We start from the raw sequence: 27,840 nt of genomic DNA, 5'->3' as shown, positions 1-27,840 counted from the left end.
CTGTATTCTGTGTATGGGGGAAATAGATAGATGGTGGTGGTGGGGGTCTATTTGTGGATGAAAGTGTCTGCAGGCCGGCTTTGTTTGTCTGTAGGTGTGTGTGTGTGTGTGTGTGTGTGTGTGTGTGTGGCATTTTGAAGTTAATGTGGCATGTGAGTTCATTTCGCACGACGGGCCAGGCCTGTCCGTGTGAGAACGCAAGTGATGTGCATGATTATTCAGAAGTTTGCTGCCCGGAGTTGAAGTCTGCATATAAATCCATCCAACGACAGATTGCCACCTTGCTCTTTCTTTCTCTGCGCAGACCACCGGGGATGTTAAACAAACAGCGGACGCCACACGCAAGGGAGAAAACCATAGTGTCTTTATTATAATCAGCATGCAGAATACAGAAAAAAACTGGTCTTCAGCACACAGATGAGCGTCTACCACACACGCTTGGCTATCCTCCCGAAACTCTTTACAATGTAAGAAGGTTAAGAAATTATTACAATTATTCATTTTGTTCATTTCCTTTTAGCAAAATCTCAAACAAATCTGTAGAAAAGAACCCAAAGCACCCAAGACAACCCTGAATGTCACTCAAATGACAAAGATACTTTATTTCATAACTAGCAAGCGGCTAGTGGAAATCGGATAGTAGCTGGAGCTGAATAATACATGCATTTTCGCAGTAGACTAGCAGGTACACTATCATTCTCATAGATTTACATTTGCGAGGCTAATTCTAAGCATTCGGGATTATTATGCACTCACATATTAGGGCTTGCCTTGTCACAGATCTTTTGGTCTATGTACTTGCTAGTTATCTAAATAAGGTAGGAGTGTCATTTCTTTGGGTGGGCTATGGTTGGAGTCTGCATGCTTGTTCAAAAGACTGCTCTTATTTCTATAAACATATCTCTGATATAGACAGGGATCATTTCCCAGATGACGCCACTGTGGCCAAACATGCAATAGTCATCAATGGAATAGTTCAAAATCACCAGAACGAGCTAATTCTCTGAGCTAGCCTACTGTATGTATGACAAGTATGGGATGAGTGTATGTGTGTGTGTGTAAGTGTGTGTGTGTATTTGTGCTTTCACATGTGTGTATGTATTATACAGTACATATGTGTGTGTTTGTGTATATGTGTGTGTGCAGTCCATTGTCAGGGGCTGAAGGTCCTTGTGGACTCATAGTCAGACATACACTTGGGTTTGATGCCTTTAGCGTTGTAGTAATCCACAACCTGGTTCGGGACCTCTGCCAAAACACTCTTAGCCAGTGCAGCCGGGGAGGCCTGAAACACATGGAGAGAGAGAGAGAGAGAGAGAGAGAGAGAGAGAGGTCATCACACACACACATACACACCGTGCACATATACAAGCTGTGGCTGGCTCTGGGAAGCGACAGGTTACTGTTGAGAATGAAGTCTGGGCTCGGTCTAGTTCAGCACAACTTATTCCTCTCAGATTGGATTCTGCATAGGTGCTCAAAGTGGCAAATGGAATAGGAAGCACTGACAGCAAAGCTTAAAGGAACAGTTCCCCCAAAATACAGAAAAAAATATTCTGACTTTCCCCTTGTGCAATCTATCCATCTATCCAATATCCCCTCACCCCATGTCATGACGCAGATGCCCAGTGTAATCCACAGCCTTGGGTGGTGGAAATTTTTGTTGGGAACTATTTCCTGCCTAAAAACACAGGTGAATTGTACCTCTCCACCCCGAATCTGTATCCAGCCCTAGTGCCCTGGTGTCTATATTTACATATATATATGTAAATATAGACAGTGAAGTGTCCCTTTAAACCACACAAGTTCAACAAATAATGCAGGCGTTGCAGTTGTGCCTGTTTCTGCTTCCTCTGGAAATACTGCTGCTGTTGTGTAAAAACCTGAACCTCTAATTTGGCAGATTTTCAAGTTTTTTCATCAGTTATCAAATTATATGATCCTGTACGGGATGGCAGAATTCGCCGACCTCCGGTTGCTTATGAATGGCCCTCAAAACCCCATAGCATAGCAACAAAAATGCATAGTTGTCAAGGTGAAATCAGGGCTTGTTCTTAGGTCCTGAAACGCTGACATTTTGGAGATATGTAACTTTTTCACTTAGATTTTCACAAGTTAGAAACTATTACTTTCAGGAGCCAATCATGTTTGATATCATGCATTGATACTTCATTCCTGAATATCCTGAGCAAAAGCAGGAATATTTAATTCAAATTATAGCACAGGAAAGGTGTAACATGCTCTAGGAAGGAAATCTCAGTATTCAAGTAAAGTATACCTCCAAACTTTACTTAAGTGCAACACTAATTGAAACAACAACAAAAACTTAATTCAATTTATGCCTGTACACACACTCACATACACGCATGCCAAGGCAGTTGTGGGCATGCATAGAGGCCAGCCATTTGCCCGCCAGCGCACACACACACACATGCATACACACTCACACACTCCTGCCGCACACACTTCCGAATCCTCAGTCTTCCTCCGTCTCGCATAATTCCCTGAGACAATGCCCCATCAAAGTGCACTCACCCCAGCCTCCTCCTCCTCCTCTCATTTCTATCCTCCCTCCTCCTCTCTCTCCTCCTCGCCTATCTACCTGTTATCCCCCACTCCGCCTGTCACGCAGCAGCTTTGTCCTGCTAATCCCCTCTGAAAAGAAACGACAGAGCAGAAAATCACCTCTCCAATCACCTCTCCACCTCTGTCACACACTCCCTCGCTCCCCTTTGTCTTTAGCTCTCGTCTCCTGTTTTCCTTTTTTTACCCTCTCCCGCCGCGTTATCTCTTGCCCTTCCCTCCACCTGTCCTCTTTCCCTCCTTCCCTCCGAACTTTCTCTTTCACTCATCATCACTGGCCCACTCTCTCTCTCTCTCTCTCTCTCTCTCCCTCTGTACGCTTTGGTATATCCCTTTCTCTTCCCCTCCTCCTTCCCCCCTCTCTATCTGTCTCTCTCTCTCCGTTTAGTTGAGATGTAATTGGTTCATTTCTCAACCTGTCACAGACCAAACACACCATAACAGACCCAGCCAAACAGACCCTGTCAAAGTCAGACACAATTAATGCCTCCAGAGACACATATACACTTACATACACTTTGACACACACACACACACACACACACACACACACACACGAAGTCCCTGAACAGTAAGCAGATAGCTGATGTGCTTTGACTAGCGCACCAAGCATATTACGCCCACATACTCACACTTGTTATCCCCTGACACACACACACACACACAAACACGCACACACATTTGCAACCACCCACACACCACCTACACACACAGATGGAGCCGGAGTTGAAGAGGCACCTTTTAAATGCTGCTGCCGTGCTGTTGCCCCCCCCCCTCCTTCCCCAGGAGGAACTGTTTGTAGATGCAGAGGAGAAACGCTGCCTCTAACCGGTGGCCGAGGTTCCCACTGCATCCCGCATGTGAAACTCCATGACTTTTCCACGACTTTCCATAACTTAATCAGAGTGCTACCGTGACCTATTAAAAGGATCCCTTCCTTGTTTTTTTTTTGTTTTGTTTTGTTTTGTTTTTGTTTTTTTAATGTTGTTTTCTAGCTCCGAGGAATTCTCAAAGTTCTAAAATAAAAAGTCATCCCCTTCAGAGAATTGCCCACAAAATGTAGAAAAACAGCTGAAAAACATCTTAGTTTTAAAAATGTGTAAAACACTTTCTGGTATATTTCCATTACGGCTGGACAAGGTAACAATATTATATCAATATTGTGATATGAGACTAGATATCATCTGGGATTTGGGATATTATAGTATCTTGATATGACAAGAGTGTTGTCTTTTCCTGGTTTTAAAGGCTGCATTACAGTAAAATGTTTAAAGATTACAGGACAATCTCTTGAGAAACTTTATGAATCAGCCTACACTGCAAAAACTCAAAATCTTACCAAGAATATTTGTCTTATTTCTAGTCAAAATATCTCATTACACTTAAAATAAAACATGATCACCTAAGAAATAACTTGTTTTTAGACAATTTTCACTTGTTTCAAGTGTATTTTCACTTTTTCCACTGGCAAATTGAGATGACAAATATTCTTGGTAAGATTTTGAGTTTTTGCAGTGTACCACAACAACATACTGAGGCTGGCAAACTATCCGCAAACATGTTGTGAACAGTGACTCTGTACTGCTGCCATCAAATTAGAGATACAGGGTTCCACGTTTCAACAGGGTCAGACTGAAACACTCTTTTGTGTCCCAGTCCGTCCTAAAGTTAAACAAGGAGCGCAATCCCAGATCGAATGTACACTGAGGCATCCTGATATCTGCACTGAGCTTTGTCCTCAGTGACTGTGATGTTATGTAAATGAGTCAGTCTTTGTCTTATGTCCTAATTTCTTTTTTTGTTATGTGCTGCTACAAATGGTGCTGCTGTTGATGCGTGAAAAATTTCAACCCCAGCTGACAATAAAGTGTAAATCATCATCATCATCATCATAAAATACAATTTTCTGAACTAATTAGACTGTTCTAGCTATTAATACTACTCTTGTCTATTACTAGTGACTGTTTATCTAAAATCTCTTATGTGTTAATATCTTACTAAAGCACCAATAGTCATTGCTACAGTATCATCAAAGTATCGATAGAGATATTATGTTTTATGATTTTGTTCATTTTGACCGGCCCTAATTGTCATGTGGTGAATCATTTGTACAATTCCTTGATATTCCCTGACCTCCCTACAGAGTCGTTAAAATCTCCTGACCGGAAAAGACTCTAAATTTCCAGGCGACTCCATAAATCCTGTGACCAAACACTTAAAGGGGGACACTACACTTCAACCCACGTGCTTGAAGTCCTTGAAAGGGACGAACTGGACAATGTCGCGGAGGACGGGCTCGCCCTTGGGTGAGCGCAGGATCCCGTCGTCCCCGTCCAGCATCTGCATGTCGGTGAAGTCGGCGTTGCCAACCCCAACGATGATGACGGACATGGGCAGGTGAGAGGCGTGCACGATGGCCTCCCGTGTGTCCGCCATGTCGGTGATGACGCCGTCCGTCAGGATCAGCAGGATAAAATATTCCTGAGAGTGGGAAAAAAAGTGGGAAAAGGAAACTGTTAGATGTTTTTTTAATGTTTTAGAAGTGGCTCCTCGTCAAGGGCTAATTTGAATAATAGTCATTCTAATCCACTGGAGAGCAGAGGGAAGAGAGAGAGAGAGGAATGCTTGCTCTAAAATTTATGAGAGGAATTAAATTAATATCAATTGCTTTTCCCTCCATTCAATTTGTCTCTTTTTGCTCTTTCTCCCTTTATTCCCCTCTTTCAACTCCTCTCACCACTCTTTTCACCACTCCTTTCAAGCCCCGCCCCACCCAACACACACACACACTCACCATGGCCTCCTTAGTGTGCATCTCTTCGGAGGCAGAAGAGGCCACTTTCTGGATGATTGGGGCAATGTTGGTGGGCCCGTACAACTGGATTTTAGGGAGACAATTCTGGTAGGCCTCCACCACACCTTGGATTCCTGCACACACACACACACACACACACACACACAGATACACTGTCATTATGTATGTATGATTGCATTCCAAGGTGACTTGCCATTTTTCAAAGACACTAAAAACGTTTCCTCAGACAAAGTAGGCTTAATGCTTATTTCAGAGTTTCAAACTCTGTTGATATTCACACACAGAAACACCAGCACACACACACACGGGCACACACACACACACACACACATATACACACACCCGCGCGCACATGACACACACACCTTCACGGCAGGAATGCAGCTGTGTGAGAAGAAGCGAGGAGAGACCCATTTCACACATACAGATTAGTGTTGTTGTTCTCTCTATTTTGGAGCCAAAAATACTTCCTGCAGCATAGGGACGAAACACCCAGCTGTGTGAGTATGTGTTTTTGCCTATACTGTGTGAATGATAGAGAGCCAGAGGAAAAGAAATAGAGTGTGGGGACACAGATGGAGACAGATATAGAGGAAGAAATATGACACTGACAAAGAGAGAGAGATGGGAGAGTCATGCAGCACTGATAACATATGACTGTTCTTGTTTATGATGCATAAATGAGTGTGTGTGTTTCTGTTTATGTGTGTGTGTACATGTGTATGTGTGCGTGTGTGTGTGTGTGTGTGCGTGTGTGTGTGTGTGTTTGACAGCTCACCGGCACACTCAGGATTGTCCTCATCAAAGTTCACAGCGAAATCGTGTGAAACCTTCAAGCAGGGCAGAGAACACGGGGCCGTTTACTGACACGGCAAAGCAGACTCTCGCACAACATGTTCAGTCCAATTTACAGGCTGACAGATGCATTCTGCTTTCATCTCCGTCAAAAACAAGCAGCTGCACAAAACAGACATATCTGAGCCGGCCAGCAGTCCCCCTGCCACCAAGCGTGTCTTACCTTGAAGTCAGGTGGTATCTGGGCTCCAAAGCCAAACGCTGGAAACATCTTATCACTGGAAAAAGAAAGGAAAGCAGGGGATTCAGTGAGAGGATGGTGATAAATGCAGAGGGGGACGGTGAAGAACAGACAAGACCTTGGAAATTATTATTTTCTAAACTTTTAAGCTTTTTTGATTAGATCTGTCAATATGTATGTCTCCTTTGATAAACACATGCAGCGGTGCCAGCCGCTCCTCAGTCATCAGCAGAGGATGACAGACAGAGAAGGACAGCAACTTTCCCACTGTAACCATGGCAACGCCCCTACACTGTAGCAGACATGTAACCATAGCAACATCTGTCGCCAGCATCCACGGCTACACTGTAACAGAAATGCAACCATAGCAACATCTGTAGCCAGAATCCATGGATTAGACTGTAGCAGAGATGGCATAGAGACGTGGAAGAAAAGAAAAGACAAAAAAATTTTTTTTTACAAGATTCTGCCACTGTGAATAAATTACATAGCCTGTCAGAGCCACACTCTCATTTTGTTTCCACACTCCACTTCCTAATACGAAGTCTGGGTGATTGGGTTCAAAGTAGCAGCAGCAACAGGTGTTTACAACAGGTGTGAAATTTCCCCACCGTGGGACTAATAAAGGAATATCTTATCTTATCTTACAAAACTAAGTTGGCTGATCAATCATCTGCCTATGATGAGCTAACTGTCCAATCAGACGAATGAATCACATTCGTGGCATGAAAGTGACGCGTGGTGAAATTTGCCAAGCATATTGGTGGACATACCGAGCTTTTTCACAGCAGTGATTCTGACATGAAATAGCAGGTAAACTTTGGTGCTAATAATGACATTAATTATGGCTCTGTTGTATTTAAGTGAACCAGAGTCTTTCCAGTGAGCATGAACGACACGAGGACCCCGGCTCTGTCAGACCTGAATGTAGAGAACCTTTCTTCAAGGCACCAGGAGCACCTGTGTTTACTTGCTGTTCATGCCAAAATGGCTGCTGTGAAAAAGGTATGTCACGAGCTTGTCAGCACGTCGGTGCATGTACAGAAAATCTAAATCGGTGTCCCGCTGTTTCTGTTTTCCAGTTCAGTGTGCACTGTAGCTTCTTGCTGTCGCCGCCACCAAAGCCACATCTGTAGCTCCTCCTTCAGTTGGAGCGCGGCCAGATGGTTCCACGAGGCAGAAGAAAAGGATCTTGCAGGATCAGCTGTTTGTGCCACGTTTGAAGTTAAAACTGATCTTGGAAGAATCTCCTAGGTTCTAACTCCAACTAGCTGATTGTTACAGTAATCAAGGAATAATAACTTTTAGGCACAAGATGTAGCTTATTAATTTGATTAGAAATCAGTGTTACGGACCAGACTTCTTAACTCCTGAGTCACATGATTAAATGATTATGATTATGCAGTCTTTTACTCACACATAATGTGGCACATGAACTTAAACATGCAATATAACTGATAAAACCTATATAAAACCATATTTCCCATTGGACACTATAGTAAGTGAATACAGCAAAACATAATGTGACCTTCCACAGGAATTAGTGAGATGTGAGATAAGCTAAACATCGTTTGACACACATTATTAAATGTTAACTATACAGGCTTTTAACATTTTATCATACATGCTATAATGTCATCATATTAACATCATCACATTAACACATGAACGAACATCATGCTTTGGATTTTTGAGATTTTTGACTTGTCATACAGACACTCCAAACTCCCATCATTCATCACCCAGTTCATGCCAGCTCCCATGTGGAACTCACCAGTGTTGTTTTCCATTGCTTAAATTGAGAAATACAGAAATCAAACAGCGCTGTAAGGGCTGTAAGTTAGTCTGATTTGGCTCTAGAGGGAGCTATGCTTTGAAAATACCAGTGTTTATGTATGTGCGTGTGTGTTTGTTTGTGTGTGTTTGTGCGTATGCCAGCATTAGGCGAATGGTGATTGATGGGGTGGTTTTTACCTGTCGTAGTCTTGGCAGATCTCCCCCACCGCCACCAGGGCCTTGAGGTACTCGTTGGGCTGGTAGGGGTGGATGTAGTGGAGCGAGCAGCTGTTCCTGGGGTCCCCATTGGACGCTGTGAAGTCTATTGCCACCTGGGACACACACGCGCCCAGCATGAGCGAGCATGCACACACACTGACTTGCGGCTACATCATGAAAGTGATACATGCATGCACACACTTACTGTGAACTGGATCTGACAGCCTCCCATGATGTAATCCAGGAAGGAATACATTTTTATGATCTGTCAGTAGAAACGACAAAATTTAGGGCCACATCATGACATCAGCTTTCAACTTCTTATGACATGTGATGGGGAGAGGGGATGGATTTAAAAACACTAAGCGATGGTGGAAGTAGCTGCATTGGGTGTGTGGCGATGCATGACAGACGCATCAGAGGGAAGCAGCATGTAAACAGGCAGAGATTGGAGGAAGCAGAGCTCTGGGACTGCGGGAGCGTTTCTTCACCTTACAGTGGTTGAGGATGACAACGCCAGAGTTTCTGTAGTTCTTCTTCTTCATTTGATATTTAGGGTTGATGCACTCCCACTGGATCTGGACACACGATCACACACATTCATGCATGCACAGATTAGCTGCTGACTCTTGAGGTGTGGTGTAGGTTCGGGTGTGTGTGTGTGTGTGTGTGTGTTCACCTGCTTGCCCTCCTGCTCTGCTCTCATCTCTTTGAAGGTGGTCTGAAACTCCCCAATGAAATCATGTTTGCCATTAGAGTCCCAGTCCCATACGGTGCACTGTGAAAGACACACACACACACACACACACACACATGTGCACAATCATATACATTCGATTAGAGTTCCAGACAAAAACACACACAATGACACCTAACCACACGCGCACACACATGCACACACTCACATGTGCGCACAGGCATGCAGGGAAATGCCATGTTGAATGATTGATAAGCAGGTGTTGGTGGGGGGGCAGTGGAGCGGTGAAATATTAATCTGAAGATGCTGAGAGGGACTCAGCTGTAGAGACACCTCGGTGTGGGTGTGGGTGTGTGTGTGTGTCTGTGTGGGTGTGTGTCTGGGGGAGGGGGTCTCGAGTGGGTTGAGGCATAATAGTTTCCTTCTCTAAAAAGAGCTACAACACAAGATAAATGGCTTCCATCACCAGTGAAAAGCAGGGGTCAGCAGGCAGGAGATGAGCGCTGTCAAAGACACTGTATGGAAACAATCGCTCACTTTTAAAAGACGACAAAAGGAGCCAATATCTGGGCTGGAATTCCAAAATCAATGATGTCCAGTCAATTCGATCAATAGACCTAACACTAAGTCTTACAGTCTTACAATTTTGCTTTTCTTAGAACAACTAAAAAAAAAAAAAAAAAAAAAAAAGCCGGTGGGATGAGATAATCCCACTTGTTTCCAACTTGTTTGCAGAATTTTCTTGAATCAAATGTCATTTTCTTGACCCTAGTGGGCTGATCTGCCTTATTCTGCCTTGTTTGAACATTTTTATACTTGTTGCCAGAAAAAACAAAAATCCTGAAACAAGTCAAACGGCACCTGAATCATCCCACTGGTAAATTTGTTCCAGTTAATTAAAAGAAAGTTTTGATTTTAAGACTGAATTTTAGGCTAATTAGCATGCTCACATGGATCTCTTTGCAGTGAATTGAGTACAGAGACACAAACACTCTCAAAAACCCACACACACAGGCGTGGAAATGCGTCTTCCTGACACCCTTCCTGACACAGGTATAATGGCTGTAAATGAGGCATTTCTTTTGTAGAGCCTCGTGACCTTTTTATGTGAGGTCACTGCAATGAGTAGCGGCCAAACCCAACCCACCAGCACTTGATTAAGGACAAAGACCAGAGGTAATCCCCTTGTTTGCCGTCTCCCACTCAGGCTGCTGCCTAACCTCGCCTATGTCTGAAGTGTGTGCTTTTCTGTGTGTACATATGTGCGTCTATGTTTCTGTATTTGACATTAATTTGTGTGAGTGTGTGCTTTCGTGGCCTTGCCTCCACTTTAAGCTGCTGAGAGCTCTGTGCGGCAGAGTAATGAAAAAATGAAAAACCTCCGTTCCATTCAGTGAATACTAACTGATGGATGGAGAGAGAAGAGGGAGAGAGAGGAAACAGGAACAGAAAGGCAGAGAGACAGACAGTCGGAGGGTGGAAAAAAATGGGTGGAGAGGTGGAGAAATGGATAGGGAGAGAAACAAAGGGACAGCCAGACACTGCCGTGGAGGATTATGCATTTATGCATTGGTCAGTTAAGAGCCTGCTGAAAAGCGGGCTCTGGTCTGAATAGAAATCTCTGCCCTGCCATTTCTCACTATAGCTCTGACGCTTCAAACAGGTAGCCCTGCAAACCATAGCCGACGGCGCTCATCTGTATGTGGGTCTGAGTGTGTGTAAGCCCGTGTGCGCATGTGTATACGAGTGTGTGCGTGTGTGTGTGTATGTGTGTGTGTGTAAGCCCTTTCCACTGCTGTCAGGAACCATGCAGAGTTAAGATGCCTCTGAATATTTAATGAACGAGCTCATGTTTATTCATGGAAGAATAACTGTTTGGAGCCAATGTGCGGTCGCCACTTTCATGCCCACACGCGCACATAGATCTATTCTGGTGAGTAAAGGTGAAAGTTCAGGTGGACTGCGGAGCTCTTTCACACCCGTTCGGCTCCTTAAATAACACCGTGACATCCGCAAATGCAACATGTGACCCGGTCTCGACTCCTGACTCTGAGCTTCGACCCGAAGAAGAGGGCTCAGGCTGTTTCGTGATTGGGTTTGGTTACATTTAGTTCAATTTGGCATTCCTGTAAACCTTAGTAGCTCATCCAAACATGAAATTTTGCTAAAATCTACTCACCCGCATGCCACTGCTGCAGGTAGCTACAGTGCAACTCCACAGCAGCTTTCTTCCAAACAACTGAACTCGATGGGTATGGCTTTTAGAAGTTCAAAAAAGGGCAAAACATGACAACAAAATAACTCCATAGAGCTTGTGCTGCATGATTCAAGTCTTCCAAAGCTAAATGATTGCTACCTGTGTAGAAAATACCTATATTTACACTATTATTTACTGCAAATCTTCACTAATAGCCTTGGATAGCAAAACAGTTCACCCTAACCCAAGCCTCCCACATCCATTTCGTGCTTGACAAGAATTTGTGTGAGTATGTCATGGTGATTTCCTGCGAGTTCTCAGCAAGCAGAGCGTGGACACACAAGGCTTGGTTGCACATTAGCATGAATTGTTTTGCTGTTAAAGGTGAAGATTTGTGCTAGGTAATGGGGTAAAAAGGTCATTTAACCCGAGATGGGATCATTCACTTTGGAAGATCGGGATCATACTGTGTGCACTGTATGGACTCATTTTATTGTCATTTTTTGCCCTTATTTGAACTTTCAAAAGCAGGAAAAATAAACTTAAAGGCCTCCTCCAGGCACTGAAAACTCATCTCTGTTCATCAATATTACAGATTTATAATTTTTTTCCATGCAAAAATATAGGCTTCATGCCCTAAAATGACTTAGATTTAACTCCACACTTTATTTAGTATTCGTGGATCCATGAATATGCAAATAGCCCCCACACACACCTGCTGGCATGCTGGCTCACAACTTATATCAAATTTGATAATCTATCCATGTAATGTATCCATTTTGTTCAGTGAATCTCTTACTATTGTTCATGTGAAGCAGCCATTTTGAATTTGTCTTGATTTTTTGAAAACTAAAACACCGCCAGCACCAGGCTGTGAGTTGATGGGATTGTTTCCTCAGCTTTTTGACGCCATGAACCTGGCCTGTCTGAATCCGTCTTTTTGTGTCTGTCCTTAGTACACTGCAGTTTCAAAGTGGAAAAACTCACCTATTATGTTGACAACTTGTTTCGCTGCTGATATGTTTTGTGATGAAAAACGCCACATGGACGTAGTTTTTAACAAATTTGAAAACTAAGTTGCTTTGGAGAAGGCCGCAATGGAGTAGCAGTAGCTTCTTTCCTGAGTGTAATCTGGACAAAGACACTTCACCTGGCTGACTGGAGAACGACAACATTTTCAGATAGGTCATGTTTGGTTGGGTTAGTTTGCCTATTGTTACATTACACTGGAACTGATATTTTTCCATAAAAAAGATTATTATATATCTTTTGTTTGCTTTATTTGGCTGTTTTGTTTGGTTTAAAGCGATTGCACTTTATTTTATTTTATTTTTATGCCAGACAAATGTAGAATTCTTTGCTGCATGGTTTTTGCCCTCCTTCCTGAAGTAGCTCCATGTTTTTGTGTTAGATAAATGTGTAATGTGTCTCATGAGGGAGCTTAAAAATGAAGTGAACTGAGCCTGAGCACAGGGCAAGAAGGAGGCTGACTTTCCAGCGATACAGCTTCCCCTGTTTTAGGATGAAGAGTGAAAGATTTAAAGGCCAGTGACTGTTGTATCTACTGATATTGGCAGTAGATGTGTGGACTTATTGAGATTTTTTTTACCTTTTTGACATTCTGTTGCAGCTGAAATTGTGTTTCCATTATTACATCCTGCTACATTTTATCTTGTGGGTGGATTGGAGGCACAAACTCACCTTTAGCTCCCTGTCATGGTCGCCACTGCAGAGTGTGTTCAAGGAAACTTTGAAGGATTTCCAAACTGGGCTCAGGTTGTTCATGACCGTCTGCCCACACACACACACACACACACACACACACACACACACACACACACACACACAGATCATGTGCATTTAGTTAATCACAGATCTAAAACAGAATATTTCTGTGTGTGTGTGTGTGTGTGTGTGTGTGTGTGTGAAGCTGCTGCACCTCAGTTCTGTGAACGAGTGACCCAGACCCGTCATCGTTTATTCTGAAGATCTCCAGGAAAGGGTCGGACTTGCTGAAGAAATCCTTCAGAGGGAAGACACACACACACACACACACACACACACACACACACACACACACACACGTAAGGCACTGCCTCAGAACTTCCTTTGATCACTGTAAATCATTCACACACTAACAGAATCATTATTTCACTCCTCTTTGCCTCCATTCTCTCTTGTTTTCTTCCACCCATCCATTTCCTGTCCTCTTCAATTCATCTGCACCTCCCCTGCCCTCCTCCATCTTTTCCCTCTGGCACAACTTGTTTGGATTATTCATCCATGTCTGGAGGCGCGTGTGCGTGCGTGCGTGTGGATGCCGAAAATTAATATAGTTATCTGTGTATGTCTGTGTGTGTGTGTGTGTGTGTATGTGTGTGTGGGTGGGTTGGTGAGGTAATGGGGGTGAGTGAAGGGTGGGTGGGGCGCTGATTAGCCCTCCTATCTCAGCTGGCCCCTCTAATGCCAGATTGTGGCTTTGTATGCTGTGTGTGTGTGTGTGTGTGTGTGTGTGTTTACTTATTAAGTTGCTGCATCACCAAATCTTATACCGCTCCACTTTTACACACACACACACACCCATGCACACACACAAACCTTGTCATCTAGCTTACGAGCACTGAAGGAGAGTTCAACATAATCATCGTTACCAGACAACTCCTCTGCTGTTACCTTTAGAGAGAGAGAGGGAGAGAGAAAGATGAAAGGAGAGAGGAGAAGAAGAAAAAAGAGGGAGGGGAAATGAGATGGAAATGAGGAACAAAACACTTTGAACAGCCAGCATCTTCAGCTTAATTATCTTAATTCAGAGTATTTGAGGGTGTGTGTATATATGTGTGTCCGTGTGTGTGTGTGTGTGTGTGTGTGTGTGTGTGTGTGCTGTGGTGTGCATATTTTGGCTTTTTTCTTGTGTGTGTGAGCATGTTATTTTCTACGGCCTACCGTAATGGAAGACTTGCCAGCGGTGTTTCCCTGCTTGAGTAGAGCTTTGGTCAGTTTCCGCTGTGAGACGATCTAAAAAAACACACACACACACACACTCACACATCACAGAATAAGCCTCCATACTGGAAAAAGCAGCAGTCCTGTCTAACACCCTTTATGCATGTTTTAGTAGACGCTCTCTCTGCCGCTCTGTCTCTCTGTCTCCGTCTTTCTCCCCCCCCGTCTGTTTTCACTGAATGGATCTGAATTAACCAGCTGGACTTTCCCATCTCCTATCAGTTACTGAAATCCCACAACATGCCTCTGGTGCTTCAGCTGTGTTAGCCGAGGCAAAGCCCCGGACAGGCTGCAGTGTTCTGAATGCAAAGCGCTGTTGTCCTCACCCAAACAAAATGCTGGCAGCGTCTTATCCCATCTCTGCACAGCTCGCTGGCCCTCCGTCAAGATCTGTATCGCCAAATCCTCCTCTTCCATGCCAATTATCTCAATTCTACCAACTTTTCTAAATCCACCAGCTTTATGTTGCTGATAGCTTCCCTTTGCAACGAGGGGTTGTTCCCATCACTCTCTGCTTCATGAAGGACTGACCCTTTACGACTTGGAAACTCCCCTTTCCCTCAAAGTAGCTCAAGGAAGCTGCTCCCCTGCTAATGAAAGCACGGTAAACCTGCCTTAATGATTTACCCTTTAATTTAAATACGCACTACGTGATTCTGAAGGGAAGCAACAAGTTTGGATGTAAATGTTTCAGAAAGCCACTCATTAATAATCAAATTTTACCTCATGGCAGTATGGAGGCTAGCCACGTCTTCAAGAAATGTGTGTTTCAGCAACTTATTATTTTTTTTTAAATGCTACAGGAATAATAAATAGGATCTAACAGCTAGGTTTGTTGATTATATGTCCTGGTCCATGCTCATGTTAAGCTGGTGACAGTAATACACCATATAGTTGTTTATCCACCACCATAAAACAAGAGAGAAGAAGGAGAAGAGGCCAGCCCAGGAGAAACTTTGGGTTCTACTAAATTAAACCATCTATGGTGTGTTTCGGCACGTTATTTATTTATTTATTTTTATTTTTATCATGCTCTCAGAACGTGGCCTTTTCGGCTTAGTGCCACAACTTGCTTCAGTTGCTGCGCTCACTCGCTTCATGGTTTTGGCCTTTGTGAACGGAGGGGGGGTGCACTTGTTTTAAACAGCAGGGGAGGGAGCAGGAGGCGCTTGAGTCCGGCGGCGATTTTTGTCAACAACCACTGGGGAGGACGAGAAAGGTGCTGAAAACTTTAACATGGCTGGCCTGCGCAGGGAGATATGGATTTATCATGATGGGCTCAAAAAGTCTTCACAAAGAAAACCTCTGTTCCAGGATTGTTGATAGGTGCTGAAAACACAGTGTATTTTTGCCATGCCATGCAAAATCAATGACTGATGGGGTGATTTGAAAAAAAAAATCACAACTAATTTGAGGGCCAAACATGCCCTAAATTTACTAAACACTTTTGACAAAAAGTGGTCATTCTTTTGATTGAAATATTTTCTTAGTAAAAATCATGATTCACACACAAATATGAACTTCACATGAAACATTCCTTCCCAGTTTCTTTCTATAAAACAAAATGATAATATTTAAAACTAAACTAGATTGGAAAATGATATGAAGAGAGGCTAATGTATCCTTTCTTTTCTAATGACAAATAGTTTCATCTCATGGAATAAAAATAACCAGATAACGGGAATCATCTACAGTCGAGTGTTTTTACTCACACACGCTCATCACCGACACACAATTAGAATAAATCTAGTATTTTCTAATTAAACTACATGAGTCATTTGGTCAAAATGTGCCAAAGTATTTCAAGTCAACTCTCAAAATATCGGCAGGTTGACGTGTGATCACGTAAAACAAATGAAAAAAACAAAACAAACGAGCAAAAAACTTGACAATGCATAACATGCATAACATAAAAACTGTCTCATAATCTCTCCTAAGGTTATATTCTTTCATTATAGCCACATCAGCTCCATGTATGAGACAGACAGATTTATTCTTATTAAGCAGACAGGTACTCAACCTCCCACTTGTCTACCACTTTTCCTTTTGACATTGCTTTTGGCTGGCGTGCTAGCTCTTTAATAACTGTCTAGATGGAAGCGATCAGCCGCTAATGAGCTCGTCAGGGGGCGGAGGGGGCGGGGCACGCCGGTGTTTTGAGATGTCGAAAACCCAGGAAGTCGCAGTGTATGTTGGGGTTGGTATATCTGCACTCTGGCAGTGCAGAACTGGGCCAATATTAATAGAAAATCAAAAGTCATGTAGGCCAGACACAATGGTGCCTCAGGCCTGATCTAGTGTGCGATCTGGCCCTTGGCTGGCTGGAAATGCCACTTCCAGCATAATGACACATAAATGCTTTTAAAACAGTGCATTTAAAGCCTCCTCAGCACTTAAAGTGAGGGCTCAAGGGCATATTGACAGCAGTGTGTAAATGCAGATGGTGACATCGGGTGACCTCTGATCACCAGATCACATCAGAAGTCCATACACTGCTAACTGCTGGCCTCAATAACCTTAAAGGTACACTGTCACCCTAATTACAGCACACATTCCCTGGTACATTCTTTTAACATCTGAGCAAGATCAAGGCACTTTACACAAGATTACGCTTCATTAGGTCAAACTGAGGGCACACAAGCTGCCACTCAAACACACAAGCAGGCTCACAAAAGACGCACTGCTAAACATAACACCAGTGTGATACACTCCGCTCATGGAAAATGCACGCTCCAGTTCTAATGTGTTCTTCACACTGTGCTCACCTGTGGAAACATGCATTCATCGGATGCATGGTCGGGTCCTATGCTAAGCTCACTCACTCCACTGTGTGCTATTCATAAACATCTGCTCGTGCACAGCATCTTCAGTTAACCGCACCCTCACATACCACTTTCTACAGTAAGAGACCTAACATGCATTTTTCATGTTTAGTCACGTCTTTTATCTTTATGACATTTGGGATTATTTAGATGGTGTAAAGTGGAGGGAGATAGTGAAAATATGAGGAGGTGTAGCTTCCCAAGACAGGTCATTAATCAGATTTGAATCAATGACCTTAAGGGGCAGGACTGCAAAGAAGTATGACTAATTTCCGCATTCAGCAATCCCATCACTCCTTCACTCCTGTTAACTAACACCCATGCTTTAGCTGGGCTCCCAATTTGGCCATGCACTGACCCACTGTCCTGTCCAAGGTGCACTGACCTGTCCCAAGGTGCACTCCATGGCTCCCAGGAAGTCGGCATCGCGGAGGCCATTGTGGGCAGAGCTGATGTCATGGAGTTCAAAGCGGAGCCGCTGGACCTCCTCAAAGTAGAAGTCCACCAGGAAGATCTTGGAGAAGACCGGGTTGATGCTGCTGCGGATCACCTCTGTCCGGTCCACCTGCAGACACACATGTACACACTCGTCTCCTGTTTGATGCTTGAAAGTACAAGACCAATGAAGGGAGTAAATATAGTAATAACTACAGTTTCCATGTATAGCAAGTGAGGCACATCTTGAAAGTTGAGAAAATCATCGTCATCACGCAAAACATGCAAGATGACCTTATATTTCAATTTTAGCCTTTTTTTTTACTTTTACATCGGCTTTCATTTGCTCATTAACCCAAGCATTTTAAATACTTTCAAAAAGGCATAAACAGAAATCAATTTATTGCAGCTCCTCAAAATCAGACTGAGATATAAACATTTGTCAAGTGCACAGCATTTGAGGGTGAACTTCAGTGGTTCAGATGTGACTTTGCAGCGATACAGCAATTACCACAAATAGCCACTGCAACATTGTTTACACTTGGCAGCTTGAGATTTGGGAATATGGATTTTTCTTGGTGGCTAAAATCAGGCAAATGGTTTCCTGACTACAGAAAGAGGACATTGATCTTGGATTTTGTTTTTCTCTCAAACTGCTTGACACAGAAATCACTCTCAGGACGGCCAATAGAAAAATGGCAGCAGCAACAACTGGGTCCTTTTGATTGCTGATAACCCATTGACATGCACACATACACACACACACACACACACACACACACACACACACACACATGCTTGGCTGCACACACATACACAAGTAAACAGCACACTAGCTGATTCAGGCGTATGCACACAATCCCACACAGACTTTGGCCATTTTCTGATATACATCTCAAAGGGCTGGAATCTCATCAAAGCAAAAAGGAACATGTACAAATGGACACACACACACACACACACACACACACAAACATACACACACACACACACACACACACACACACACACACACACACACACACACATACTTACACGCATTTACCCTGTTGACACACTCTGGATCTGATGGTAAATGATAACATTTGTCAATTCTCATAAAGGGGTTTACTATAAGACATAAGGCTTTATAAAAGACACAAACACACACCCACTTACATTCTCTCTCTCTCTCTCTCTCTCTCTCTCTCTCTCTCTCTCTCTCTCTCTCTCTCTCTCTCTCTCCTTCCCTCTCTCTCTCTCTCTCTCTCTCTCTCTCTCTCTCTCTCTCTCTTTCTCACCAGCACAGCACACTGTACAAGCAGCTTTTCATGAAGTCTCCAAGGAGAGAATCTGCTGCACTACTTTATGAGTGCTTGGTCGTGAGTCCCTCTGGAGACTGGAATATGTGTGTGTAATCTTTGCGCCTGTGACAATGTGTGTACATGGGCGTGTGCGTGCATGCCTGTATGCATGTCTGTTTGTGTGAAACCGCCGAGTGTGTGAGGATGTCCATGCATGCGTGGGTGTGTGAGTACCTACATATTTAAAAGGAAGACAATGCAGTCAAGCATATGCCTCTCTGTCTCTGAGATAAAGAGAAGTGGATAAAGCTCGGTTTCTCCCCTAAAACTCCTCCGGACTTATCTCTCCGCTCACACTATGTTCTTACAAAGTGCAGGTGGTAGGCGGGCTACTGCCACTAATGAGGCCCCAATGGGAATAAGATGTTTGTTGAAATAGAGGATTCCATTTAAAGTCCTTAAAAGAGCAAGGTGGATCTGGGAGCCTTGGAGGAGAAAGACAGGAGCAGACTGTAACGGCAATTTTCCAATTTTTTTCTTCAGCGAGTTTCATTATGAAACCTGTGTGATGCAATTTGATAAGGCGATGCTCTAAACCTCAGTGTGTTTGTTCAATTTAATAAGTCTATTCCAGGATGTTGCTGCCTCCATCCATCGGGGGCCTTTCATCGCACGCTATGAGCTCTAAATCATTGTGCAGTGGTTCATTTCGTGAAATTTTTGCCTTGCGCTCTTATTATTTTTGATGTCAAAAGGACTGGGGCAGGCAGCTCGCTTTGGAGGGTGTGTGGATGTGTTTTGGATGAGCAGGAGAAATAGGCCAGAACATTCTGTACATGGTTCCCCATTTTGAGGTGACAGAAATATTTCTCAAAAGATTAAATGGTAATGCCAGTGTTTCTTTTTTCTTCTACCATTATGAAGACACCAAACCCTCCGATGCCACAGTTACAAGCTGCGACTGATTGTTCTATCGCTTGTTTGCCTTATCTTCTGGAAGTCATAACCTCCAATTGTCTTTAAAAACCCATTGAAAACAGCTTGCAGAGACTTACAGCTGCATCATGTAACATAATCCATCATTTCAAATGTAATCTTTAAGGTTGTGTTTTACCTCTTCACTGCTGCCAGAGGAAAGTAACAATGTGCAGCAATGGAATAAGTGAGAAAATACCATTAAATGTGGCATTTACCTGTGTGGTAATTGATTATTCAGTCGAGAGAAAAATAATTCATTGTATTTTGATTATCAGTGAATTGTTTTAGTCATTTAGCAAATAGTAATCCCAGACATTTACTGATTGCAGCTTCGCTATAATTACTTAAAAGGAGAGATTTTCTTACTTTTCTCTGTGCGAATCATCATGTAATTGACACCTTGGGTTATTTTGGGTGCTGGGAGGAAGCAATTTGAAGTCATCAGTTTGGGCTCCGGTCACTTCCGAGGAGCATTTGCCTTGTCAGTGCAGTCTCTGCAAGTTAGTTTTAATGGATTTATTTACTTATGGGAGGTACAGGCAATAGTAGATTCCAATAATACATTGGTATGTTTAGACATTGATGGAAACAGAGAGCTTTAAAAAAATAATGATATCATCATTAAATATTAACTGCACACCTATCTACACCTATCTATTTTTTATAATAATGTTCATGATTAGGATCCATAATGGAGCCTATGTGCTATAACCCATATAACCCAACACTGTGTGAGAAGGTTAGCAACACAATCAGAACTCTGTGTGATAGCTTAAACCCTTGCTTACTTACAGTGATTTAGTCAACCATGTATTCAATATTATGCCTGAGTAATTTAGTGTAATGTGCTGTGTATAGAAGAAGTCCTGTGAGGAAACACTGAAATGGAAAATGATTGTGGCATTATCTGTAACAGGCCCTGAAAATATATTTGATCCTCTTATACTCGAGGATGCACTAGCAGGGTGGAGAGAAAAATACTTTATCTTTTTATATCCATGCAATCCTCAAAATGTCCTGTCAGCTTTTGTTCTTTTAAATTGTATATTTATCTTCAGTATATTTTCAGAATATTATTTTTATATGTCAGTACCCCAAGTCTCCGTGAGCAAGGTCAAACTTACTTAATTTCAAGGTAAAACACTAGATCACTAGATAAATCACTAGATAACAGGCTTGTTTCTTTAGTGTATCATATGCACACATTGTCTCATGGCAAATTGCATGAATTTGTTTTGTATGTTTCGAATTTTGAATTTCCAACAGGGAGACAGTTAAAAACTGATTTAATTAAATCACTGACTTCTATTGTCTCTGAATACACTGATTCCTGCAGTATGGGAAACATATGCTTAGGTTGTGTGTGTGTGTCTACTTTTTTTTAAGACTGCAACAGTTCAAGGCATCTCTCCACAAAACTATATTTACATATAGTTTTGTGGACATATATAGTGACTTTTTAAGACTTATAAAATATTGCCTGGGTATTTTTCTGAGATTGTGACGTTCCTTTCATCCTGAAATGCATGTTGCATCCTCACACAGCCAGCTAAAACATCCTTCAAGGCTGTATCCAGGTCATTGCTTTAATCACTGTTATCATCACGTCACATATAGAAAAAAAAAAAAACAGTTCAGTGTACATGTGTAGGGCCTATAGCATGTGCACCATATATAGCCTATCATAAATGCTATATGTGGTGCACAAAAACAAGGGGACTAAGTGGTTTGTTTCTAAGGGTTAGACAGAACCAACTGAAGTGCCCGATAAGTGTGATTATTATATTTCTATGAGGTGAAATGCACACTTTATGTCAATATGTTGACTTTTCAGTGTGGTTTATTTTGACAGTGCTCTTGGAAAACTGCACGTCAGTGAAGTCATGCATTCTAGGATTAAACCCCTTAAATCCTAACTATGGGATGTCCACATTTTCGTGGATTCTATACACTCAAACAACTCGCGCACGTACAGGCTGAAGAATAAAACTCTCTAACATAGGACCTTATTTTAACACTATGATAGACATTACTTTCAGACTGAAACTCATGAGGCAGGATGAGACAGGTTGTACCCACAGATGATGTTAGCAACTGGTGAGAAGTGCTGTCTAAGCTGAGGCTGTGATGTGAGGGGAAGTGTGAGCAAAGATGGTGCGATTTCAGCAGAATCTCACTGTCAGACCAGAATCCAACACAATTTCGATGATAGTTATGATACTACGGTGTTTTGCCTGCTTCCTTGCTCTGATGTTTACATTTTTGCCTAACATCTTTATCTAGTTTTGCCTGCTTTCTGAATGCACACAGGTATTAACTCTCATGAAGCTCTGATATGTTATTATTGATTTAAAGAGAACTTAAATTTTAGCTCTTTTTGATGCTATTTTCCTCCAATTTCCTTAGAGGATAATTCTGGCCCGAGTGAATGTTAAGCCTGCTTTCCAGCATGCCCTCTCTCCCTTCTAAAAATGGCTGTGGATTTTATTTATGCTTAGCTATTATCAGAGAAACAGTTCAGACAGACAGCTCACAATTGAAATGTTTTATTACACCAGCAGAATACGGTTAGAGTTTGACATCTACGCTCCAAGTTCATCACTCCCCGCTGATATGTTTACATACACAGCAGATATTGAGGAGTGATGAGTAAATATCTCTCCTCCCCTAGCCGGAGCTTACAGGTGGATGCTGGGGTGGCGGAAAGGCTGAAAGAGCAGTGCAGGGCAGCAGCAGCATTGACATGCCAGAGGGAGAGATGGGGAATATTTTGCAGCTAAAATAGACGACGGGAGGGTTCGTTTGGTAGATGATGTGTGCAAAGAGAGGCATGTCATGTGTGTATGTAATTGCGCAGCTCGAGTTGACAGCCTGAACTAGCTCACTCCATTTATCATGTCCTTACCTCTTCAGTCGACTCCAAAAGAAACGATAACCAAATTTCTGTGATGTTAACAAGGTATGTGCATTTACAAGCATTTGCAAGGTCTAACCTCATAAAGCATTATAAAATGTTTATTTTTAATACATTTTCTAATTAATTGTCTTAATCTTCATCTGTGGAACCAGATGTTCTTCAAAATCTCTCGGTAGACAGTCAGACTGCATGCACGTGAATACACATGCATACACACACACAAATACACACACACACACACACACGGGCACGCACATACTCACACACACCACTGCCATTCTTGCTCAGAATGTCTTACAGTGGGTAAAAACCATGAGTCACTGTCACTCACAAGGACACTTCAGAAGAATGGACATGTTCACTGATGTGGCCATCTAAAGCTGACCCCCTGGTTACAGGACAGCCTCGATAACCCTCAAGACACCCTGCTGCCTCCTACCCTCCCACTCGCCCCTTCGCACACCAACCCCACATCGTTACCTCAAACCACTGCCCGTGCGACTGCATCTTCAGCACCACGCAGGGGTCGGGCTTGGAGAGGGCGTCGCGGTCCGAGATGCCCCGGCAGGCCACTCTCAGCTCCACCTTGGTGAGGCATGGAGAGCTGATGAAGCCGAGCGTGGCCTCTGCAGACTCATAGATGTTACTCATGCTGAACACACACTCACACACTGCAAGGAGAGAGAGAGACAGAGAGAGAGAGAGAGAGAGAGGATGAAAGTGTGGTTAATTTAGGAGATAGATAGATAGATAGATAGATAGATAGATAGATAGATAGATAGATAGATAGATAGAGTATTTTGGATGGCAGAATGAAATTGCAAACACTGCAGTTCATTTGAACTCTGTTTGTTTGACTTGAGCAGATGCAGTGGCCCTGACTAAGCAGACAGGTACCAAACTGTTCAAGGTCGAGACTCTGAAGAAACTGATCATCAGACAAAGTCCCCAAACACACACATACACACACACACACACACACACACACACACACACACACACACACACACACACACACACACACACACAGACACACACACACACACACACACACATGGAGTGAGTCCTGCTGAGTAACCAGAACAAACTGTTGGGTGTCTCCTCTCCTACAAAAGGCAGTGTGAGGACGGATGCTAACTGAGGAGGCTTACTCACTCAAAATGATCAACCATATGTCACTCTTGGAAATCACACCCAAACACAAATATTTGATGTACCCTCAAGGAATCTCTCAAAAGCTCTTTGTTTAAATTTGCTACACAGAAGATTCTCACATTAATTCATGTTTTTTTTTTTTTTTTTTTTTTTTAAATCATATAAACTTGTGATGACAGTGTAATGTTCCAATGAAAGGGAAAGGCAGATCTGTCCCCATAACAAACAGAGGCTCCACATAGAAACCACTGATGGTGTTCCTCAAGGCTCGATCCTTGGTCTTACTTTATTTTCTGTTAATATGTTGCCTTTATAACATATGATCTGTCAGCACAATGTATAATTTCACTGCTGTGCTCATGATATTCAGCCGTATTTGTCTATCAACCCTAACAATCCCAGCAAGCCTTCTGTCGTGCTTGATTGCTTTGCAAATGTTCAAAACTGGATATCGTGCATCTGTCTCCAGCTGAACTCAGATAAAGATGAACTCCTTGCTGTTGGCACGAAGCTTGCCACTGAGCTAATCCGAGCAAGTCTAAGTGCAAATTGCTTCCAACATCAAATCTCATTCTAGAAACCTGTGTAATTTTTGATGGTAATTTTCATTTTGTGCAGCATGCTAAAGGTCACTTAGAGTTGTTAAACCATCTTAGAAACACTGCCAAAACAGGATCTTCCTTGTTTTTTGTAAACACTGAGAAAATTGCCTTGACAAACTCATGTCTAGACTACTGTAATGTCTTGTTCACCTGTCTGACTCACCAAATTGTAGCTCAGATGCAATTGGTGCAAAACTTGGCAGCGAGGTTGCAAACAAGGACAAATTTAAGGTCCCATATCACGCCTATTCTTGCTTCTCTCCATTGGCTGGAGTTTTAGACTGGATTTTAAAATTGTATTGATTACCTTCAAGGCATTTCATGGCTTGGCTCCAGAGTATAGGAATGACCCTTTAACATCTCTCCGTCCTCTAGGGCATCTCACATCTTGAGGCGGAGCTTTGGCGGCTTTTCCAGCATATAGGTTGATAAGACCTTGTCTGTGCATGCCCTTAAGCTCTGAAACAGCAGACCTCTCAGAGTTAGAATTGCTGCCTTGTTTTAAGTGTCTGTTCTTATTTTCTTGTCTTGTTCTTTTATGTTGTTTTAATCTTTTATTTGAACCTTATCAGCCTTTGATTTTATTGTTTGCATTCATTGGATTGACTTGTTGTGTAAAACAAAATATAATTCCGCTTTTACATTAGAAACACTGCATCACATGTATAATTAAGCTCAAAATGCATGAGTCTGTTTTCTCAGTCAGTGGTGTAGAGTGCTGAGCTGAAGGTAGTCTCAAGTCCAGTTAGTCCCAATCGAGGGATTACCGCTGGTCTGATAGGCTGGATGGTAGAAACTGAATATTAATGCAGCGGTCTAGTAGTATCATCCTTGGGGAGCTAAGCTCTTGGAACTGGGTCTGACTCTGACCTGGATGTCTCTCTCCCCCACTCGCTCTCTCTTCCCCATCTTCCACTCTCTGTTGCGCTCTATCTCTCTCTCTCTCTCCCTCTGTCTTCCATAATTCATGTTCCATGTGTGTGTTGGGTGGTGATTATTTTTAGCTAAGCAGGACTGAATGGCTGTGTACAGACAAGAGGAAGCGGACGGAGCCACAGGGCAGGTGTCTGACACACAACAGACCTGCATGTAGGTGGTGTGTGTTTGTGTTTCCATATGCGCACATGTGCACGTCACAGGATTTGTCTGCGTGTGTGTGTGTGAGTGTCTGTGTGTGTGAGTGCGCATGCATGTGTGTGGGCAGCAGCAGATGTCTGTCTGTTCCGGTTGACAGCAGATGACACTGATATTGACAGAGGATGTGGAAGATTTCTGGTCAAGAGGACAGAGAACAGCCTGAGCTACGGAGCCCTTGGTAGAATCAGCCATTACATTACAGTAAAGGATCAGCTGGCCTTTACTTTACAATACCACTTTGATGACACTGAGTTGCCGTATTTTACTTTGACACAGGAGACTGCAGTAATGTCTTGGGGAAAAAACAAAAACAATCCTGCACAATAGCTTTGGCAAACTGCAATGGAATATTTTGTATATCTTCATTAGTCATTAGTCATAATGCCACAGTAACGAATGTGGTACTATGGGGCCTAATTTCACTCAATTCAACTGTTTGTGTGGGGTTTTGAAGGAGCTCTTTCATGTTTATTCCCCTTTGTATGAGACCAAATCAACAGTCGGAAATACAAGACACATTCCAAAGATTTGATAAGGACGTGTTATTGTAATAAATTGCAGCATATTGCACTATATTGCACTGTAGTGTTACCGAAAGCGATCACCACACAGGCAGACGTGTAAAAATTGGAAAAGAGGAGGCTAGTTGCTCTGAAAAAAAAAAAAAAAAAAAAAAAAGAATTGCAGTGGGATTGTATGCTCTGAAATTGGTGAGTAAATCAAGATAACACACAAATTACCAGTGCAACTTTGATTGACTGCCAGGCTATCTAAGATGCCTTAAAATGATTCCAAGGCTCCTCGCTGTTCGCTCTTACTCTCCACACAGTGAGAATAAATCACTGCCAAGCCCTTGACAGTGTGTGTGTGTCCATGTGTGCTTCTATCTTCGCGTGTGCATGTGTATAGCATGACTGTGACATACGTGACATTAATGATTCAGCGAGCAGGCAGGTCCATGACACATAGGTGCACTGTGTAATTGCTCTGTCAACCACTGACTATCAGACAAAGAGGTAACACTGTGACGTGCAGCCACATCTTACAGCATAATCTACAGAGGCATGTGCTACGTTATGCAACCTGATACAGAACATTATTCATGGCAGGTGACAGCAAAACACCGAACTGAGACACTGGCTACAGAAGCAGGCATGGGACTGGGAAAAGGCAGCGAGGAGTATCAGAAGTGAAGCAGTCTGGTGAACTCAAAAGTGTTATTAGATCTGACAGAGGGGAAGAACCAGAGAGGAGGAAGCAAAGGGCGAGAGAGAGGTTGAGATAGGGAAGGATTAGATATAGGAAGGTGACAGATAGTGAATGAAGCAGAAAGGGAGAGAGCGAGAGAGAGATGAGGTGGAGATAGAGACACAATCTAGCTATCCTCTCATCTTGTCTGATCGGGCTCCACAAAATCATGTTTGTTTTGAATATCCTTGCTATTTCTTGTGATTGCCTGTCTCCTCAACTGAATACACTCATACACGTTTTTGTCAAATCTTAAGAGTTAACAGGTAACACATCAAAAGCTTTCAAGGAATGGTAAGGTGTTTTCCTCTAAGAGGGAAAAAAAATACACCTGACATCAAAGAGACACTATTTTGGTAGGACCACTTGATGATAAAAATCATGATCATCTGAGCTGTGTTATTCTGTAGAAGAAAAACACATCCTTCAAGTGGCACATGCTGTATAAATAAAGATTCCTATCCAGATTTGAGGCCATAGAGTGATTTTTTTTTTTTGTCACAATTCAGTCGCAAGCTATAACAATTTAAAGCCAACATAAAGCAATGCCCATCAATCAAAATCATACAGTGTCTGTGATGAGAAGAAGAATAATGTGCAGGGCAATAGACGGGATAGGCTATCTGCGTGCCTCATGCACCAGGTAGGCATGCACCATCCGGGCTGCTCCGCTCTCCTGCAGTGAGAAACTCACCTCAACGACCTGGAGAAAAGATCCGAGCGGAGCCGAAGAACTTCGCCGCCGTTCACTTGACAATCACGGATATCTCACCGTCTCCGGACCCATCTCCCTACTCTCTCTGCCTATATCTTTCTCTACCACTCTTACTGCAGAGCTCGGCCGGCTTGGCGCTGACAGGCAAACAGAACTGAATCCTAATTCCCAAACGGCGGGCACAGTGAGGATGCGCTCCGTGCGCCTGGGTTTCCTCCGGGT

The 27,840-nt window shown here is 42.9% G+C and overlaps 1 protein-coding gene across 2 annotated transcripts; it reads right to left on the bottom strand.

The window, feature by feature from the left end:
• Positions 1–342: 342 nt before the first annotated feature.
• cpne4b (copine IVb) lies at positions 343–27,821 on the bottom strand. Of its 2 annotated transcripts, XM_030063568.1 has the most exons (17): positions 27,598–27,821; positions 23,242–23,432; positions 17,534–17,713; positions 14,267–14,338; positions 13,922–13,996; positions 13,263–13,346; positions 13,025–13,114; positions 9,109–9,207; positions 8,921–9,007; positions 8,635–8,694; positions 8,409–8,542; positions 6,417–6,471; positions 6,177–6,228; positions 5,764–5,868; positions 5,378–5,511; positions 4,828–5,064; positions 343–1,285 (listed from the first exon to the last, which is right to left on the bottom strand). In XM_030063568.1, the coding sequence occupies exons 2-17, from the start codon at positions 23,410–23,412 to the stop codon at positions 1,154–1,156; spliced, it is 1,767 nt and encodes a 588-aa protein (XP_029919428.1). In that variant the 5' UTR covers positions 23,413–23,432; positions 27,598–27,821; the 3' UTR covers positions 343–1,153. The 2 variants fall into 2 exon arrangements, with proteins under 2 accessions (XP_029919428.1, XP_029919430.1); XM_030063570.1 differs by lacking the exon at positions 5,764–5,868.
• Between the last annotated feature and the right edge of the window lie 19 nt (positions 27,822–27,840).

This window comes from Myripristis murdjan, chromosome 11 (genome assembly GCF_902150065.1).
Source record: "Myripristis murdjan chromosome 11, fMyrMur1.1, whole genome shotgun sequence".
NCBI classification, from domain to species: Eukaryota; Metazoa; Chordata; class Actinopteri; order Holocentriformes; family Holocentridae; genus Myripristis; species Myripristis murdjan.
The sequence above is the reverse complement of the archived record's forward strand: the minus strand, read 5'-3'. Positions and strand labels throughout refer to the sequence as shown.

What these genes read in the sequence shown, in the direction of transcription:
- cpne4b (XM_030063568.1), bottom strand. Translation starts at nt 23,412, where the DNA reads ATGAGTAACATCTATGAGTCTGCAGAGGCCACGCTCGGCTTCATCAGC. An exon ending in CTGGCAAGTCTTCCATTACG is followed by an intron (nt 13,997 to 14,266) that starts GTAGGCCGTAGA and finishes CTCTCTCTAAAG; the next exon opens with GTAACAGCAGAGGAGTTGTC. An exon ending in CTTTCAAGGACTTCAAGCAC is followed by an intron (nt 1,286 to 4,827) that starts GTGGGTTGAAGT and finishes CATGTGTTTCAG; the next exon opens with GCCTCCCCGGCTGCACTGGC.